The sequence below is a fragment of the Ciconia boyciana genome, chromosome 3 (assembly GCF_034638445.1).
Source record: "Ciconia boyciana chromosome 3, ASM3463844v1, whole genome shotgun sequence".
NCBI lineage: Eukaryota > Metazoa > Chordata > Aves > Ciconiiformes > Ciconiidae > Ciconia > Ciconia boyciana.
Window position 1 is genome coordinate 81379046 of NC_132936.1, and position 20185 is coordinate 81399230.

Consider the following 20185-nt stretch of genomic DNA (forward strand, 5'->3'; position numbering starts at 1 on the left):
TTGCTATGCAAACAGTGTATATTTAAATTGCTCTGTAATTTTCTTTTCACAGAGCTTACTGATGAGTGCACTGAAATAAACAAGTACGTTACTATAATGTTATACAAACGGTGCGTGTACAATTTAAATTTCATTACTGAAAACCTTCTCTTTTTAAGTGGGAATTTGGCTTGTCTCTCTCTATCTAGACATCTGACAGGACATGATTAGTCAGTTGTATCACAAAAAAAAAAATCATTATATAGCCAAAATTAAAAGTTTATTTGGTAAAAAGAAAAAAAAGTGGTATTGTTCCTCCTAGAGTGGTTGGTTAAATAGCACCAAAGTATCACTTTAATTTGTGCAGTTAAGTTTTGGATAGCAAGTTTTTTGGGTTTTTTTAGCCCTCCTTGCTGTTTTTCCCCCTTCTTCCTCCTCTTCTGGGTACGGGAGGGTCTTTCTGACAACAATCACAAATCCAGCGACCTAAGAAAAGAAAGTTATCAATTATTGGGAAACTACCTTTGTTACTCACTCATCTAGTTACGCACCTTTCACCATTCTAATAGGTGCTCATCTCTTTGCAGTACTTCCTTTAATGTAAACAACCAATGCTTTTCTAAAATGTGAGTATCTTTTCTAAAAGGTATAGAAAGCAGCATATAAAATTCACCCTCCATTGCGGCTCATTACATCTAACAGCTGGCTACACTAATCTTTACGGACCACAAGAAGTGCCAGCACCGCTAAGGAGGTGGTTATTAGGAAAGAACTTAACAAACTATGTTTGAGTTTGCGAGTTATATTTTCACATGAATGACCACAGTTTGAGGTTATGGGCAGTTACTCAGAGCTAAAACGAATGGCACTTGGGGAATGGGGAATGTTGCTCTTCTGCCACAGGTACGGGCTCCCATTCCCCAAACCAGCATCAGTTATTTCAGTGCAGACAGGCAGCACAGATTAAACTGCTGGTAGGGGTTCTTCACCAGACCTTGTACTAAAACTCATTTACTGAGGGAACAATAAAGGGTTGAGCAAAGAGCAGAAGCATTTAACTGTTTATATGAGAACAGCTGGAATCATAAAGGCTGCTTTGGTAATTTTATCATTTTGTAGGCATATAACCTATTTTGTTTAGACTCCTAGGTCAGCCTGAAACTTAAATGAGCCACAGAACCTCTGCTAAAGTGACAGCCAGTGCCAGTGCTTCCCAAAACAGGAACATACAGTATATTTGAAGTACTGTAGTTACAGGGAATACTGTCACTGCAGAACTTGCAGCCACTGAGTACTTATTCATGAACTAACTTACCATGGATTTAGTATTACATGAAAAGCAACAGTCCTACCAGTTAGTTATATGTCTGAAGCTTTCTTTACACTGCCTTGTGTCAGCCAGGTGATACGAGTGACCAGGTAATTTAAAGGTACAGGCTGCCTGACACCTAGGTACTTCACTTCCAGCTTTGATGTTTAAGAAAAAAAATGGGAAGGAAGGTGTTTTAAATGGTGTTTACAAAAATTAAGTTGAGCATACTTTTTAATTTAGAAACTGAAATAATAGCACAAACACTTTACTAATGTGAAAGCTATACTCCAGCAATATGCAGCAATACAGCCTCTTTACAGGTTTCTTTTATGAAAAGAGGTAATTATTCTCAGTGTTCTGTGGATATGGAAAAAAAACCACCCACCTAGTTCTGAGTGAGTCTGTTCGGATTCTGTTGCAAAAGCCAATTATATTTCCTATACAGGAATTGCCAGGTTAAACTGTGCACAACCAAATACACAGAAATAAAGCTTATTAAAAAAATTGGGTCCTACAGTGTGAATGCTTTCCTACAGTATTGCTTACTCCTACCCTTCACACTTGTTTTAAACTATTCTTTCAAAAGCAATGCCCAGGACTCAGAGAAGGTGGGAAGGGAACAATTAACTCTTACTTTATTACCTGAAGGGATAGCATCAAGCCCCACACAAAAAGTGTGATAACCACGGTCACATACATCACAGAACATCATTTCTTCTTCATGGTGAGGCTGCCCGCATATAATGCATGTTTTACACTCCATACATTGCCAAGGATAAGTCTTAATCATAGCAACAAGCTCCGGGGTCATATCAAGGCAAGAAGGGTGGCCTAGATTAAAACCAATATTATTACTTTTATGTCTGAAATGAAATTTAAAATTAGTTAGACTGTTTGCTTTTACAGAAGCTGAAGCTTAGCTCACCTCCTGGTGAGATCCCGCAGCCCACTGAATGGGCTAGCACATGTAACATTAAATAGAGATGGAGTCTTAGTGCAGGACAGAAAAGGCAACTGAACTGTTGGTACACAGGTGTAGTACGCTAAATATTTCCACAAAAAGATCTGTCAAACGAACTCCCTTAGGAATCCGCTTAGTGTATGCAGATACTTACCACTGTTGTCACACTGGGAGCAATGTATAAGAGCTTCAGCTTTTCCCTTCTTGTTGGACTCCTTACCCTTCAGACAAATTCCACATATAGCATTTGGAATGACCTTTGGCTGGAAGGGTAGAAGAGGGCTATAAATTCATTCCAGAAGAATTTACAGGTTTAAAAAGGAAATGTCACATATCTCCTTAACTCTTAAAATTAATGGACTATCTGTTATGATGTGTGAACCTTAAAACATATGACAATAACTGACAAGCAGCGGCATTGGAAAAAATCGTAGATTAACAACATAAAATTTTGCATTTGGTATGCATAGTGTACCAAAATTTTTTTATATGTAAATAAAATTGGAGCAAAACCATGTACTTGCTTCTTCCTATGAATTCATCAGCTAACACTCCCCTCAATGTAAATTAAATGTAACATAGCATTAAAAATTTCAGTATTTTTTTCCAATATAGAATACTTCTTTATGAGTCTCCATGCAGATTTCCTGTTTATGGAAGAAATTAAATACAATTTTCCATTTGCATGACAATTGTCCCTAAATATAGAAAATTAATTATGAAAGCAATAAACTTGATTTCTGTATCTTTAGTTTTAAAATATCTAGTTAGCTATGCTGTACATGGCTATCTGTTTTACCATTTTTTCTTGTATCCAGTCATAATCACTGTAAGAAACATTTAACTGCAGTTTTACATTCATCATCTCTCTAAGTGATCATCTGGTGTGTATTTGGGTCCATGAGATCCATTTAAAAGGTAAGAGAGAAATAGCAGGCTGTTACAACGAGTAACATTTTGTGTATGTATTCTGTGTCCCAACCCAAGAGATACACCAACGGAGTTTTATCCTGATGAGAACCAAGGAAGAAGTAAGGGATTACAAATTTCAGAAACATTTTGGTAGTTCTACTGTTGAGCTTTGACCTCTGCATAATGAAATTAGTGAGAAATGCGGTTTAAAATTAATATAGTACTCACTGATGTTAAATCGACTAGTGCCAGAGTTTTAAAAAAATGTTGCTGCAAAGACGCAGCTAGTAGAGGGAGTTCAAGGCATATCCTGTTTTCTAAGGAACTGAATGGCTTGTCAGCAAGCAAGAAGAGTCCCAGTCAACTACCAACTACATGTGGGGAGAAGAATAAAGTTTAATTTTAAAATAAATAAAAGTGAAAACAGAACTATATATATATATAAAAAAAATTTACCAAGACCTTTTGCAATACAACTTATCTTTGTGTTTATTTCCCCAGCCAGTTTATTCTAGCACCTAGCAAGATAATTAGTATCTTGACTCATTTTTAATTAGTCAGGATGCATTGCTTTAAGTTTTCTGAAGTTTTCAATCTGCTTTTTAAGTTAAAACATGGCTATGGTCTGCTTCAAATCGTCTGGTCTAAAGAGTTTCATTTAAGAAAACAAAACACCATACCAGAAGTTTATAGGTAACTTCCTTCAAAAGATGACAGAGGCATTCATACAGACTTTTTTTGCTTATTTATTTTAAAAAAGCAGAGTCAACCTGTTTGATACATAAATATAATAAAACAATAAAAGAGGTCTAACATTCACAAACGTCTCTACAAAATAATAAATATAATGGAAGCAAAAACGCACATAAACTCTTTTACTGTTAACTATTCTATGTGTCCTACATGTATACCTTTATACCCTGCTCCTCCCAACAAAAGTGGCACATGCTTAAACCTCATCAGTGTTGCAGCATTTACCCTTCCGTTGTTTAGGCTACATTCTAATTTTTTTTAATTGTGTTTTTGTCTATTTTTACGTAAACCAAGCCTTTCTAGAATAGCAAGTGCACTTTTCTAATCAGACTTCTAGTTTGTTACAGATTTGTGTTTTACTGCCTTTAACGTACAGCAGCATACTCCCTTGTGCTCCAGCAAAACTAAAGTGAGCTGCTTTTCGGTCACTGTACCTGCGTTAGGGTATGTGCAGTTAACACTCTGATACACATAATTCTAAAGTTAGACACTGATATAGATGCATTTATTAACTTCCATCTATTCTTACTTCACTAAATTGTGTTCATTAGAAATCGTGCATGTTGGGGGGGTGGGAGGGGGGGGGAGAATCACAGCCTATTAATAATAAAGTTCCAACAGTATGGAAGTGTTTTTACAAAAATGAAAAAAACAAAAACAAAAAACAAAACCCAAGACTATTCACATTTCAAATCAGTTCAAGTTCTACCACCATAAATGGCTTTTAGAAACACTATGAAAAAAGTCTATCAAATCCAAATGGGAAGTCACAACATCCCATCTGATTAGAGTAAATTTTGCTTTCTACGTCCTCATCTTATTGGGATGAGGAAGGGAGAGAAAATGAATGCAGGGTCAAAATGACGACTGCCTGCTCTGTAAGTTTTCAATTCCACACTGCTGTGCTGCAGCTCTCAAAGTAGGCATTCCAACTACACCATTTTTATAAGGTCCTATTCTGAATACAAAGCGTTCCATTTTCACATACAGTGACCCGAAACAGAAGTGTTGTAAAATATAGTTTCTCAATACATTTCAGTTTTATGTGCAAAAAATCTCCTGTACTTTTAACAGTACCCTGTGTGTGCAATTGTAGTAGCCAGTCCTGCAGCAACAAAGACTCACTACTTGTAACATGACAAAATGTAAAACACATGCTAACCGTTCTTTGTTAAAGAACTGACAATAAAAATGGCTCCATATAAAATACATTATTTCTTTTACTCAAAAATAACTCAGTGGAAATGTGTGAATCCTGTAATACTCATAATGTGGCTATAACTATACATTTGCATGTTGATGCCGTAGCAATTATCCTTCAGTTTTAACTACATATAACCAAAAGATTACTGTCCTACAAAAATAGTCAAATATTAGAGAACAATACGGAACACAAGTATTACAAAGATTTAGAATTCACGGGGACAACATTTTAAATCAGTTAAGCCTTCAGCTCGAAGTGCCTTAACATTTAGGCACATATGGTATATCATTATCTGGAGTTTTTATAGACTAACAAACAAGAATCTTTCTGTCTTACCAGTTAAAACAGCTCATGTAATTGTGTTTACTGAAAGCTTTTTAAACATTCCCACAAACAAGAAAGCCAATCCTCTCACCCTCTCAACACAACATCACCGCCTTTGATTTATGAACAGCCTGATGGCTGATGCAGGCAGGGTACACTGACATTGCAAAGATGAGGCATTGTAAGTTTACAGTAATGCCTTGTTACTAACACAATCGGTGATTTTGAACCAGTAAGTAATCGCTACGGGAATCCATTGTCAAAATGCAATGCTGTAGACTACCATTATTCTTCTGCAATGAGAAGTTCAGAACTTTGCAAAAAGTTCTGCTCCATCAGTCCTCTCTCTATGCATTCATGAGGCCATTAAGTAGATTGGACTAATCACTCAGGCATCTCACAGCTAAGTGCAACTTCTGCAAACCAGTGGCACACAATTGCTAATGTCAAGTTAAACAAAGCTAAAAAAAAATTTCAAGCTCCATCTCTGGATTTCATGTTCATGGGAATATTGGTACATATTCTGTGTCTACAACAATTTGCAAAGTTACATATAAAAAAATATACATATGGTACCACAGTCTAAATCTCCATAGTTTGCATATTTCTTAGTAAGTTCCTGAAAAGAGAAAACACATCTGGAGCTTGCTATCTGTTATAAACTTGTACAGATACTGTATGTAGAGAAAATTTATCAAAGCTGTCCAATTCTTGCTGGAAATTAGCTTCTTAACGTAAGCTATAGTTTATTTACTATTAACTTGGTAAATACAGATAGTAAATACTGATGAATATAAAATGCAAGCCATCAACAGCTCACTTTTGCTGAGACAGTTTCTTAATATGCACAATCTTGTCACTGACAAAAATGTTCCTTTTTCCATAACCTCTCTTAACAAGTATTCCTGATTGCTAAATGCTAAACCCTATCACAATGTAGTGTTTTCCCTCTTTATAGGCCTATTCCTGCTCCCACATGAGTCAATGGAAAATTCTCATTCCTTTCAGTGGAACACGACTAGGCAATAGTGTGCTTTAAAAGTGTTACATTATATTCAGATCCTCTCTTAGTATGCAGAATAATAACACATAAATAATGCATGTCAATTCCCATTTCTTCTGAAATGTATTTTTATCTTAATCTTATTTTTATCTTAATTTTTGAAATTATTATACAGTAATACTGATAATTTGGGTCTTAGGTTTGGCAATCACTGCTTGCCAGCTGAAATGTCTTAACATCCTCACCAAGTGTTTAGCTCGGATAAAAGCATATTGCCCACAAACGTTTCTACATAGTATGAACTACATAAAAAGCTATTTTCCATATACTGTTAAAGTGGTTACATAGTGTTGCCTATACAACTGTAGTAAGCTTCTTGCCTTCCATCCTATAGATCGTAACATCTCAGGATGAAAGACTGTATTTAAAACGAACATCATAACAATATGTTCAGCCACACAGCTGCACTTTACAGCACTGATCTCTTGGTATGCTGCCACACTAAATAGTAGAAAAAAACATAATGGATACTGAATGCTAGTTTTGAACTGGCAAGTAATTCTGACTGCTATGTTAAGGCAGACAGAAAGATGTAGAGTTCCAATGATAAATACACTATGGATTTTTCTGATGTTACTGCCTGGGAATCTGAGAAGTTAACAGAAACAGAGGCGATTGTATAGCTAGGGTAAAGGAAAGCCCCACATGAAATAAAAGCAAAAAGGAAGTAAGGAAGTAGATGGAGCACACAACAGGAGAGCAGCTAGTGAAGTACAGCAAGCAGAAGTTCCATATTATTGAAAAAAACCAAATATCTCAGGGAGAGGCTGGTCAGTAAAGAAGTTCAGTCAGGGGCTTTTTTCTTCTACCTTGTACCCAGGAACTGATTTGGATAATACAGAACGTTTGGAACCATCTTTTCTTGGAGTAGCACTTTTGTCTCTTGTTTTTTGTCTTCCCTGAAAAGAATCCTCCTGGTTGTCTGTGGCGCAATCACCTTCAGATGCATTGCCAGACGAATTGTCCTATAATAAAAATACCATAGCTATATTTTTTATTTTTTGGATAGACAGACAAGTCTTTCCTATGCCCCTTAGAGCCAACTAAGGTAAAAGAAGGATACATCTTTCCTTCTGCAAAAGCATGGGGTACATCACAATCTAGAACACCTTTGCTCATAACCTTCATTATCTATTATTTCTCATGCTAAGAGACTGGCATCAGCAATAGCAGTCATGGTTTCCATTTGATTTTGATACCAGAGTGGGGAGCACAACAGTGTAATTCTCTGAACCGTTTTCCTTTAAAAGTCAGCAAGAAATCCACTATACGCAAGATGCTGTTTACAAAGTAAAGGGCCAACAAAAAGTTAAAAGTGCCCTTGCCATGCATTTGAAGTGTACTACCAAATAGCATTGCCTTGAATTAAACATGTGAAGGTTTTTTCTGCCACCCTCATCTACTATTTTCACCAGGAGCAATCTAAATATTTCATTTGGATTGCAGCAGCAGAATGCCATCAAAGGCAAAACACATTTCAATATTTAATGCAGAACCAAACAACAGAATTTATGCTGCAGTTAAAGCATTTTTTTTGAGGAATGAGGAGGCAAGAAAGAGGGGAAGAGGTTCAAAGAGGGTGAGAGATCAATGTAAGCATAATTAAGAGCAGCAGCACAAGATTTTTCTCAGAAAAGTGTTAATAAAGGCCTCCAAAAAGCTCCAGAAGAAAGCAATATGATTAAACATATTTATTACAATAAAAACCAAAAGGCCAAATAACAGTGGTGCCCTACAGTAAAAGGCACTCTGTACAAACATAATAGTAATCAGCCTGTGCCCCAGAACCTAAAATCAAAACAGACAAAACAGACACAGTGCAAAGGGAGAAGTGTAACACAAAAGCAAAGCAAACTATGTGGGAACAAGAAATGGTAGGTTTCACCATTATTTTAGGGGAAGGGTTATTTAGGACAGGCCCATTAAAACACTACAGAACAGGAAAATTGCTACCTGACTCCAACAATGGGGAGGGTGAAAAAGGAAAAAGCATAAAGCATATTGTAGGACTCACCAGGGAGATCTGACGAAGGGTAGGTAGCCCAAAACTCAGGAAAAGAGGCCTGAGAACTGCCCACCTTTGTGTTCAACAGATATTTTTCCCGAACAATATGCCCCAATGACTAGCAAAGAACCTCTGCTCCCATAGCCAAACCCACTTCACAGGAATCTCATTTTAAATTTTCCTTATAGTCTTCCAACAAGAGGACATTTTCCCTTCTGCATTCTGTCACCAAAAAGACTTCTGAACTTCTGTGAAAAATGAAAGGATGGTCTGCTCGGTCCAGTTACTTTTCTTTACCATTAAGGGGAATGGAAGTTAATGGAAAAGGGAACTGGGAAGAAATTGTTAAAGACCAACTGTAAAAAGGCTGGACTGTGACTAAACCAAAATTTTGAGTGCACATTTAGCATTCTAAGTTTATATGATTTCTTCTTCTCCAAAAATGCCAGCAGAAACAAGGGAGAGATAGCTGGTGTATTAACAGCTATCTCTCCCTTGTTAGCCTACAAGCTGACCCCCTCTTTTCTTCTTCGGTTAGGAGTAGCTTATGAATATTCAAACAAAATAAATGTTTACATGGCAAAATTTAGCATTATATATACCCACCAGCTAACATGTTTGTCAATTGAACTAGAAACTGTTAAATGCACCTGTGATTTTACATTCTATTTCTCTTAAAATTAGGGTTAAACTTCTGGAAAGTTGTTGTCACCAACATACTAACTACACCAATATACCAGTGGTTCAGTCGTACTCAGACAGCTCATCTGAAGCTCGGCTGCTCCTGAACACTTAAAACACTATCAAGATAGGTATGTGGAAGTTTCCCTTAACTTCCAGTAACAGTTAATTTTGCATTTGCATAAATAGAACATAAACATCTTTTTAAAGATGTATTGTAAAGCAAAAAAAAAAAAGTGCTTTTTGCCTTCCCTTTAAATTGGAATAAAGTAACTATTTCTGTATTGAATACTTCCTGCTTCTATGTCACAAGAAGAAAAAGTTATCAGGCTATCAATACTTTTGCTTTAGTGACAGACTCTGTGGGACTTAAATAGCAAAATACGCTGTGACCTGAACTACAGTGTTCATTCCCCTCAGAAATGCTAGCAACTTCCCCTTGGGGAAAAGGGCATACCGAAGAGCTGCAGCTGGGAAGATTCTTCAAGATTTCTTTAAAAAGAAGGAAGAAAGGGCCTGAAATTTCAAATATTTATTTGATTTACTTTAAAAATGGATCAAAACGGAAAGCTAGAGAGCAATGTTATAAAATAAAGAGAAGTACTAAAAAAAGGGAGTACACTTTTAGTTTATGATTCTCCTCCTTTCTGCAAATGTTAAAGACTCTACTAAGAAACTACCAAAACTAACAAAAGTGCAGGGAAAGGATTTTTTTGTTGAAGAATACTTTCAATTTGTCTCACCGAATTGCCTTTGGGTTTCCGTTTTTCATCACCTCGCCCTTCCTCTGCATCATCTGAATCTCCATCGCTGTCTAACGCAGGCAGCTCGGGATCCAGAGGAGGTTCATAAAGAGCTGTGTTTAATGGCAAGTAACGAAGTTCATCTGGAGAGTATCTAAAGTAAAAAAATTAATTAATTAATTAAATTAATTACTGTGTACTTTATGCATAAATATTAAGTCACACAGCATACAAGGACTTCAATGAGAAAGAGTAAGAAAAGCTCCCTTTTTTTCAGGAAGGCACATAAAAGCATGCAGTTCTGAAAACATAGGAAACATACTAATTTCTCCTCCCAAATGTGAAACCATCTAGTACTTGTCTTCTTTGTACAGCAGATACTTGTGGAACACAGGAGTAGTATTATTTGCAATGTTCCAAACCTACATAAGAGGTCATGGAACCCCTAAATATTTTTAACTAATCCACGTTACTATGCCCAACAGACTATACACTTTGTTTATAAATGTACAGTGCCCACATAGCACGTGCACAACAATTCTAATGCAGGGCACACCAACAGCTAGGGTCCAAAGCAAAGTAAAGAATATAGCTATATGTCTGAGTTCCTTGATTACTGAAGGAGAACAAAAAATGCATATAAAAATATAATTTCAGAAGAATGTGAAGATCTAATCACATTGTTTATAGCCAGATACAGCTTAACATGTGTAATCCACCCTTTTTTTTTTTAACCTTAGATACTAAGAAAAAAGTGAAAGTCCTCTTACTATTAAGGACAAGCATTGTAAGGAGTAGGATATTATTTTGATGCATATTGTGTCCTTCATTAAGAAGGAGAAGCAGTTTCACTTGCAGCTTATAAGTGCAAAATAAACAAGCTATCTAGTATTTTTAATTCAAGTAATTTAATAAAATTGAAGTCCTTCAAGAATGTCCTGCAACATGCAGATTTGGGGTGGGCTGTATGCACACACACCGTAATGAGCAAGGCATATGCAGATAAAGAGCTTCTCTAAAGAAAACCATGCATGAATAGGATGAGTACCATCTCTGTTGTACAGATGGTAAGACTTAAGCAACAATTTTCAAATCAGTATGTATTTGTCAAATGGGAGCATACCACTGGTAAAGTCTTAAATTTGTGTAGACAGTCAAGTACACATTTTTCATGAAACATAAAGATCCAGCTAGCGATACCTTTCTCTCTCACTTATAAATCCAACATTAAACTTAGCCCACAAGACCAATCAATTATTTTTTTCTAAATTAAGAACTTTTAGAAAGTTTAAAAAAGGACAGTAAGACTGTCACATGGAAAACATGTGATCACAAGCCAGCATTACAACATTTTGATATAGCAACATTAATCTTAGCACATATGCAGAGGCAGATGATAAGTAAACACATGAGGGTGGCAGGAGTGAAATCAATGTCTCCTTTTACTACAGTAAATAGCTGAGCAGGCCAAATCTCGGGCACTGCAATACATCAGCGGAGACAGTACTCTTGCAGCCAGTACTGTTTTGTTGACAAAAGCTGTCATGCTATGCATCTATTGAACTAGCAAGGGTCTCAAACATAAAATTAATTCAAGACCTTACAGTAAATACACTGAAATGTTTTCCATCTGCTAGATGTAGAGCAAATACATCAGTGCAACAGAATTGGCAGTTAGGATGCTTTTAAAATACCTTTTGTAGTACTCCTGGAACTGGCCGGGTATGAGAGCCACTGGATAAGGACTAACCTTTGTCCTCTCTGTAGGTAAGATTTTGTATTTTCCTTGAGGCACCTGGATAATCTATATTGTTTAATACAAAACAATGACATTTTTGTTTCACATACAAACTTTTGAGCCTTCCTCACCATCTACCCCCCCAAATATTTTTTAACCAGCCAGTTTTATTCAGTTGAAACAGCCACCTGACTTCTCTCATGGGAAATCCAATTCATTAAAACAGTAAGAGATCTCACTCCCAAAACAGGATTATGGTTTAAGTCCAATCACTAAGTATCTAGTGAACTGAATGAATACTGGGTAAGACTACTGCTAACAGTAGTCTTATGTAATGTAAAATAATTTAAAAATAAAAATCTAACAATTGAAACAGTAAACATTAACTTTTGTGACTGGCAACTTTAGCATGAATTATCATTGTTGGTCCCTATTGGTAGAGGGTAGCAAGAACACGTCCACCTAATTCTGAAACCAGACTGTACTATAAAAAAAATCCCATTAATAATATGAATATATGAAAAGGAGAAGCTTACAAAGAAGTCTTCTTTCCCTTAGAAAGAAATAAAACTTATTATCCACTATCTTGTCTCTAACATGGGTCAATACCAGAAAAATGTAAACTTTCCATAACAGACTGACATGCAATAATTTGCATAGAGAAAATTTTTGCTTTACTGTCTTTACACAAGCAGAATAGTCCTGCTTCAAAATGCCAGCTATTTTTTTTTTTTTAAATCAGGCACAGAAGCATGAAATATATCTAATACAAAAATAATATAACACCTAACAAAAACAAGGGCATAACATTGACAGGCAGCACTCTTTTAGAGGATAAATGCTTTACTTTTTTACTCTAGTTATCGTTCAGGCAAAATTTTGGAGGTGTTCCAAAAAAGAATTAGCCATTTATATGAATAGATACAATAGCAACAGAAGCTTCTTAGTAACCTAAACATCCCTCTTAGTTTTATGCTACTGCCAGCAGATTAAAGACATGACAACAAAGTAACACTGAAATTTTTAAAGCTTCCTGAGACAAGTATTTTCAAGTTAAAAAAAAAAAATTTTCACATTAAATATATTTGAGATTATTTTTAGCAGCGTTACCCGTTTAACAACACAACTGTTTAAGTCCCTACATGACTGAAACAAGACTAATCAAAACCCTTGATAATAAAATAGTTAAAAATGGTACCAAAATCAACTTTACTAAAACAAGCAAGGAGCTACCTGTTGACATTGATAGGAAATTTAAATCTGCCTACATGTGTCTGTAAATCAAAATAGGCTCTTCTTTCTTCCATCCGCTCTCGGTTTAAATTGCTGTTGAATTCTGCAGCTTTCTTGGCAGCTTTTTTAATATACTCTGGAACTTTACTGGCTTCTACCTTCTGTGTGTTCTGCTGCTGCATTTGCTGCAATAAAACCAATTTTATTAATTCACATACATTTCACTATCAGTTCGAGAACAGTCTTTTCTTATACACCACATGTTACAGATCTGGTTCACTTATATGCTAGTTACTTACAGAGTACTCTTTATAATGATCTGTTATTCGCTGACGTTCTTTCTCTTGCAGTATAACAGAATACTCAGCATGTTTGGCAGGGTATTCTTTAATCATAAGATCAATTACTTCATCACTACGCAAAGCTGTTAGACCTAAAATAGATAAAAGCAATAATGATGCTATCTGGCAAAACTAACTGTAGGTTATTTATATCCCACAATGACCAACTCAAGTTTTTGAGCAGCTAAAGACAACAACCTGCTGTGCACAACACTTCTCTCTCTCTCTCTCTCAAGTAGGAATGAACTTGTGCCATTTAGCTTTCAAGGCTGATTAGGAGTTTGCCTCTACCCAACGAGGCAAGGCTCACTTCTTTTCTTGCTTACAGCTACAGACCCCTTCACATTGACTCAGTCACCTACTAAACTCCCCTGTAAGGCAGAACCTTTGTTCTAAGCAAGATCTGGTGAACTGCTAGTTTCAGTTTCCAATATTGGTGAAGTGTTAGTTTCACTAACTTGCAGAACCTTAACTGAAATTATGAGGTTTACATAACCTCTCTATACAAGTCAAGGAAGAATTACTGCGAGGGCAATTCAGAGCAGCAAACTGCACACAGAGTCCTGACTCCCAATTAAAGCATTTGAAGTTCAGAAGTCAGAATGCCTCAGTTTGCAGCTACAATGCAGAACTCCTTTAAAGGTTCCAACACAGCTAATCTCCAAACATTGACAGCAGAATGGAGGTTGACTTATGTTACTACCACTGATTATAAATATAACCTTAAAAAATAGGGATAGCTAACTCAGCGCACATGTCTACTGGATATATGAGGCAGAATATAGCATTTTGCTTCTATTGATAAAATTTAGATACTGTTCTCTCTTGCATACTTAAGTTTAAAAAAAAAAATCAAGAGAGCTGGCAGGTGAGAAATAAAGGTGGTATACCAAAGACTGTTAGTATATAAAATGGCATTACATTTGCACAAACCCATGATATACAGAAAAAAATGCGACAGGCATCATTTAATCTCTAACATGCTTCAAGTCACATGTATTAGCAGAGGAAGAAAAAGATACCTCAAGCTCTTTCAATATAAGCTGCATCAATGACAACATTCCATTTCAAGTACATGAAAGTGCTTTAATACACAACCTTCTAACATCTAACATATAAGCTGAATCATATAAGATACACTAATGTTTGCTGAGTTCCAACTAACACAGCAAAACAAGACTGATGTACTTTTTAATTTGAAAAATTATGGTGTTCTCTGTTCTAGAAGGAGAAAAAGGTTCTAAAAGTTAATTTACAACATAGAAAGGATTTTGCTAAGTAATTAGAATAGATCCAAAATTTATTTTTTGTATAATAAATCTGGAATACCGATACCTCACGGACAATTTACACAAATTAATAAGAATTTCAGAATTTACGTTTTCAGTTGAGAGTGATGTAATTCTCTACCAAACTGAATCACATTTTCAGTGTGTCATATTTTCAATACTGTAACAAGGAATCTAACAATTGTTTTCTTACCTAGTGTGCACTGAGTCTCTGTGATAACATTTAGTTCTCTGAGGTAGAGTTTCTCCTTGTGAGATAGATCTCGTCTTTCTAAATCTCCAAAGAAAACAAAAAACAGCAATAAAAATGTGCACTCTTACCCAACCTCCCCCATAAACAGTGTCAAAGTATTTTGACAATTTTATTTCCAGGCAGTGAGAGTCTGTATTATACTACTATTCCTACAAACACGATAATTATATAAATTAATTTAAAATTTAATATACACTGTAGGGACATGTCAATTTTTCCAAGTACCCTGCCTGTAGTTATGTATTTACAGAAATACTGAAGAAACCTGACATAGGAGCTCAGATGCAGAAAACACTATCAAGCACCGAAGGTACATTCTTTCTTTCTTTTAATATGCCTTTTAAAAATAAATTCTATGACAGAAGAACCAGATTTGGCAATTCTGAATAATGAAGGCTCAAATCCTAGAACCTCCCCAATTCATTTTCTAAAATTGTCCCATGGTGTAGAAATGTTGCCACAATTCAGGAGCAGAATATAGAGATATAGCCATATAGTAAGAAATCACCAACAAAATACTTAAAAATAAAATTGAGGTCAGTTTTCAAAAGGTACTTGCTGATCTAACCCCCAAATCCAACTTGTTTACAGATTTTTCAGTGGCAATATCAAAGTCTTAAATTACTTTGAAAACCATAGGATACATTTTCAATATGCCAGTAACAAAAATAAGAAGTACAACATACATAATTCAGATCTGCTTTTGCCATGATCTTTTTTTAATCAATTGGCTCATGCTATAGTCAGAAAGACACAGATTACATCCAAACTGTATGAAGACCAAGATTTTTAGAAGAAAAAGTATTTAAAAATAAATACCTGGATATTTTCTTTTAAAGGAAGTCACACCCAAATATTCACTGACTTGCTCCTGAAGCATATAGTATTCTCCTGTTTCATCTGGTGGCCACTTGTATTCTATCAAGTTTTCAGCAGGAAAATAGCTGTATCTAAGTATAAGAACAATGTTAGAACAAATCAAAGAATCCTTGAGAGGGATACTTACATTTCTAGAAATCCAATAATTCCTATTTATATGTCATGAACAACATCTATGAAGTTGGACAAGCACTTTAGAACACTACATCCTGTTAACCCATTCCAAAGTCACTTGGTTACACCCCACTTCACATGTATTTCTCCAAACCAGAACTCATCAATATGCTGAGGGACAGAACATGCAGAAAGGGATATCCATGACAGTGGATAGGAGGCCAGGAAAAGCAGGTACTACAGTGTCAAAATTCACTCAAAAAATATGTAATATTTTAAAAACATGTAAGCTGTGCTTCTCGATTGGAAATTAGATGCAGCACATTTTGTGTCATTTTGAAATACAATGTCTTAAAATATGGTGGGAGAAAAAGACAGCTAGCTACTCATAGGACATTGCCTCCATTCAGAAAGATATATGAAGAATATACAAGCAAAGAAAGAAGAGCTAATACCTAAGCATATAGAACTATACAATAAGACTAGCAATAAAAAAGTGGGAATTGTAAAAAATAGTATTACCCAAGGTCCTGACTAGAAGTTTCACAGCTCCGAGAACTGTCCCCTGAGCCCATACGTCGTCTTTTGGATGGCTGGCTGCCATCATTGGAATTTTCTTCTGTGTCATCCTGAAACGAAAATGAAAATAAATATTTAAAAAATTAAGAGTACTCAGCAGATAATGTAAAACATCAAAAAATATTGGAAGGCAATCCACAGTTTAAATATACCTGAACTACTGAGCTATTTGATAACATTCTTTACAAACAACTCATAGGACAGTTTACATAGCAAATTATCCTTTGCTACAAACTAGCTGCATGACACATAGTGGCACAGAAGGAGAATTGGGTAGTTTCTCACCTGTTGCGTAGGTAGAGCACTGAATAGACAGAGCCGTGGCTCTGACCACCAAGTTCATCGTTCTTGATGTAAACTACCTATGGCATCAGCACGGCCAGACAGCTGTAGACCCAGCAAACTTCTCTCACTAGTGACAGTCAGGGACAAGACTAATTAACTTAATCAGGCTAGCCCTCAAAAGCAAGAGCAAGGGCAGAGCAAAAACACCAAGCCTTTGCTGAGAGCTGATGCTTATAAAATCAAGGGAAATATTACCAAAAGCAACACATGAGTTTATCGACATACAGCTAAAATAAAAGGAATGGTATACAGTTTACAAAAAGATATGATTACAGCAAGTAGCAAAGACCTGTCTTGCGGGGGGGGGGGGGGGGGAAGAGAAAAATTGAAGTTGTATCGCAACAGATACAGAAGACAAATTTCATCTTCAGAACAAAGCTATTACAAGGGAACATTTAGAAGTTAAGTTACAGGTGTCACTATTCAGATTTCATGAGATCTATATAAAGAAAGGGAATAACGGGTGAACAAAAAAAATTTTAAAAAGAGTTCTGTAAAATCTAGCAGACCAATGATTCCATCGGCCTTCTTGTGCTTTGCTGTCTAGTAATGCTACACAACTCCTACCTAGTGCTCATCATCAACAACTCTCAAAGCATTTAGTGATCACCCTTGCATGATTACAGTTGAGAAATGGAAGGTAGAAGTGTTCAAGCGAATCACCTATTGTCACTAGCAGCCGAGGCAAGAAGATAGCTCTTTAAGTAACCGAAACTCTGAAGTGGCATGGTATGAAAGAATCGTGTTTCATAACTTTTGTGAAAAGTTTAAGAAAGAAGAATTAACCTGCCAGAAATAAGTGGATCAAGCCCACAATTATACTTACATATTAAATAATGACAAGAACAATTATTAGGTCTGCCTTAGCTAATGTCTTTCATTCTAGTATGTTTTACACATCATATCACTTGAAATATCATTTAAAAAGATTCCAGCAAATGAGAATAAATTGCTTTTGTTATGTAACATTTCACAATTCTATAATCAAGACAGGCCAGAGGGAAAAACCATTTGTCTCCTGTATTTTTGGTTTATTTCATGTTTTTCACAATTCTTTACAATTTTTGTTTCTTTCTTGTGGATTAGTAAGAGTATCCTTTTACAATAAGAACAAAATCTTAAAAGCAAAATTTAATGAAACTGTGCTTTCTTAATGCACCTATGCTTAAAGAATCAGGTAAGTCGCATCTCCACTACTACTACTAATAATACTATTTCCTAGTACTGCTGAGAATACCCTGTATAAACTTAGACAAACCAAGTAGCAGTCCCCAATCAAAACAATATCACACTAGAGTATTTAGTGACACTGCTATGTCTCATCAGCAGTTCATCCCTACTTCCCACATGAAACATTAATGCACTCCAAACCTTTTCAACTATTAGACAAAAACATGAACACGGCCACCAAAGCCATGCTTTGCTATACCAAAGCTACCACGAGACTTCAAAACATTTTTAAAAGATAGATCTCAACCTGCCAGTTAAGAGGAAGTGCCGCGCATCAGTTTCTCCTTTTGCTTTGAAGTTTTCTTTTATTAAATCCGGTATCGTTAAAAAATATGAGCACGCATATCACAGGAGAGATGAATGTCCCCTATTTCTATCTTGGCTTTCTTACTTGCTGAAAACTTCAGCAAACTCAATCACACAGGCTCACAGACTAAAACACCCTAGGAAACGAGACAGTTTGATGCAGAGGACTTTGCAGAAAAAGCAAAAAATTTGCATCAAGATCTAAAACACACTCTAGTTCAATCACTGTTACTGTAGCGAAAATAAAAATCAGGGGCAGTCTTGTGGCTTTCTTCACATGGAACGTCAAACATTGCCAAAAAAAGCCCCTTCTTCCCTTGAAAACGCCTGTTACTCCTTACGAAATAAGGTTACATTACGAATTCCTGGTACGCCTATCAATTATAAGATCTACGTAACGATCCTTTATTATGTAATCGGAAAGCCTGAATTACCAAGACGTCTTTCAAAAAGTAACTGCCAATCTGCATCCGAGCGTGGGTGCAGCAAGTACTTGGTGCCGCCAGCCCAAGCAGCGCCCGGGAAGAGCGGGTACCATCTAGCAGGCCTAGGCAGAAGAGCCTGCGACTAGACCCAAACTTTGCTGGGTGCGACGCTGGGGCGCTGCCGCGGCGCGGAACGAGCCGCCGCGCCGCGCCCGGGGAGGCGCGCAAGGACTTTTAAGAGGGAAGACGGCCCCCGGGCACCCAGCGGGGCCTCGCCCCCCCAGCCCCGGACCCGCCCCCGAAGTTCGGCCCGGGGCGCGGGAGGGCGCCAACCCCCCGCCGAGAGGCCGCCCGCCGCCGCCCGGCTCCCGTGGGAGGCGTGAGGCGAGCCCGGGGGGTGTCACGGCGCCCACGCGGGGGGGCCGGGCGAGGCCTCCCGCCGAGGCGGCTGTTGCGCCGCAGCCCCAGGCCGCCGCGCCGGGCCCGCAGCCCCGCGGCCGCCGCCCGCTCTCACCTTCAAGGACTGGGCGCCGGGCGTGGCCGGGTCGCTGTCGCAGAGGCGCGGGGACAGGACGGCCGCCATGACCGCCGCGGGGGCCGCCGCCGGCTGGGCGAGGAGAAGCGCCGCCGCCGCGCGACCCGGCCTCGCGCCGCGCCCGGCTCCGCCCCCCCTCCCCCTGCGGGGGGTGGCAACGGCCCCTACCGGCCAGCTCGCGCACGAGCGCGGCGGCTCGCGCAGCTCCTGCTCCGCCCCCCTCCGGGCAGCCCGCGGCGACCCCGGCCCGCGCCGCCGGACCGGCACCCGGCCCGCCCCGCCGCCGCCAACGCCGCCGCGCGGGCCCGGCGCCGGGGCCCCGCCGCCGTCGCCGCTGCCGCGCCCTCCTCCTCCTCCTCCTCCTCCTGCTGCCGCCGCTGCCGCCGCTCGGGCGGCCGCGCGGCCCGGCCGCGAGCGCGGAGCCGAGCCGCCGCGGTAGCGCTTGGGCAGGAGCGCGGGGCGGAGGGGCAGCATCGCCCCGCGGCGGGTAGCGCCGAGCGCCGCCGCCGCTGCTGACCGGCGCGGGAGCTGGCACCCAGCAGGGCTGGGCTGCTCCGCCGCCAGGCTCCCGTCTCCGGGAACGTCAGCCGGGGACGAGCTACGTTTGTGAACCATCAGCCCCCGCAGGAGGGGGGTACGGGGGGCGGGGGGCGCACTCGGAGGAGCCGGCACGAGCGCGCTCGCCCCTGCGAGGAGGGCGCTTGAAGCCGGCCCCGCCGCTGCGCGGAAGCGCCGAGCCAGCTGCGCGCCGGGCGGCGCCGCGGGGCCGCGTCCCGCTCCCGCCGTTACGGCCGGGCGAAGGCGGAGCGTGGCCCTCCCTGGCAGGAAAGACCCTCGTCCCGCCGGCGCCGGGGCGGCGCGCACGCCCGCCCGCTCGCACGCGCGCAGCCGGGCTCCATGGCCGCGCACGGCCGCCGCGCCGGCGAACAAAGCGCAAAGCCGCTCCCCCGCGGGAGCCCCGGCCGCCGCCCCCAGGGGCTC

General features: G+C 39.2%; 1 protein-coding gene across 3 annotated transcripts; it reads right to left on the minus strand.

The window, feature by feature from the left end:
* Window positions 1–326: 326 nt before the first annotated feature.
* On the minus strand, window positions 327–19948 carry PHF10 (PHD finger protein 10). 3 transcript variants are annotated; one of them, XM_072856289.1, is made up of 12 exons: window positions 19184–19363; window positions 16307–16413; window positions 15611–15741; window positions 14732–14809; window positions 13208–13341; window positions 12944–13093; window positions 11632–11741; window positions 9938–10091; window positions 7318–7473; window positions 2407–2515; window positions 1934–2122; window positions 327–465 (listed from the first exon to the last, which is right to left on the minus strand). In XM_072856289.1, the coding sequence occupies exons 1-12, from the start codon at window positions 19250–19252 to the stop codon at window positions 380–382; spliced, it is 1473 nt and encodes a 490-aa protein (XP_072712390.1). In that variant the 5' UTR covers window positions 19253–19363; the 3' UTR covers window positions 327–379. The 3 variants fall into 3 exon arrangements, with proteins under 3 accessions (XP_072712390.1, XP_072712389.1, XP_072712388.1); XM_072856288.1 differs by having other exon boundaries at window positions 14732–14815; window positions 19184–19361; XM_072856287.1 differs by lacking the exon at window positions 7318–7473 and having other exon boundaries at window positions 14732–14815; window positions 19184–19948.
* Between the last annotated feature and the right edge of the window lie 237 nt (window positions 19949–20185).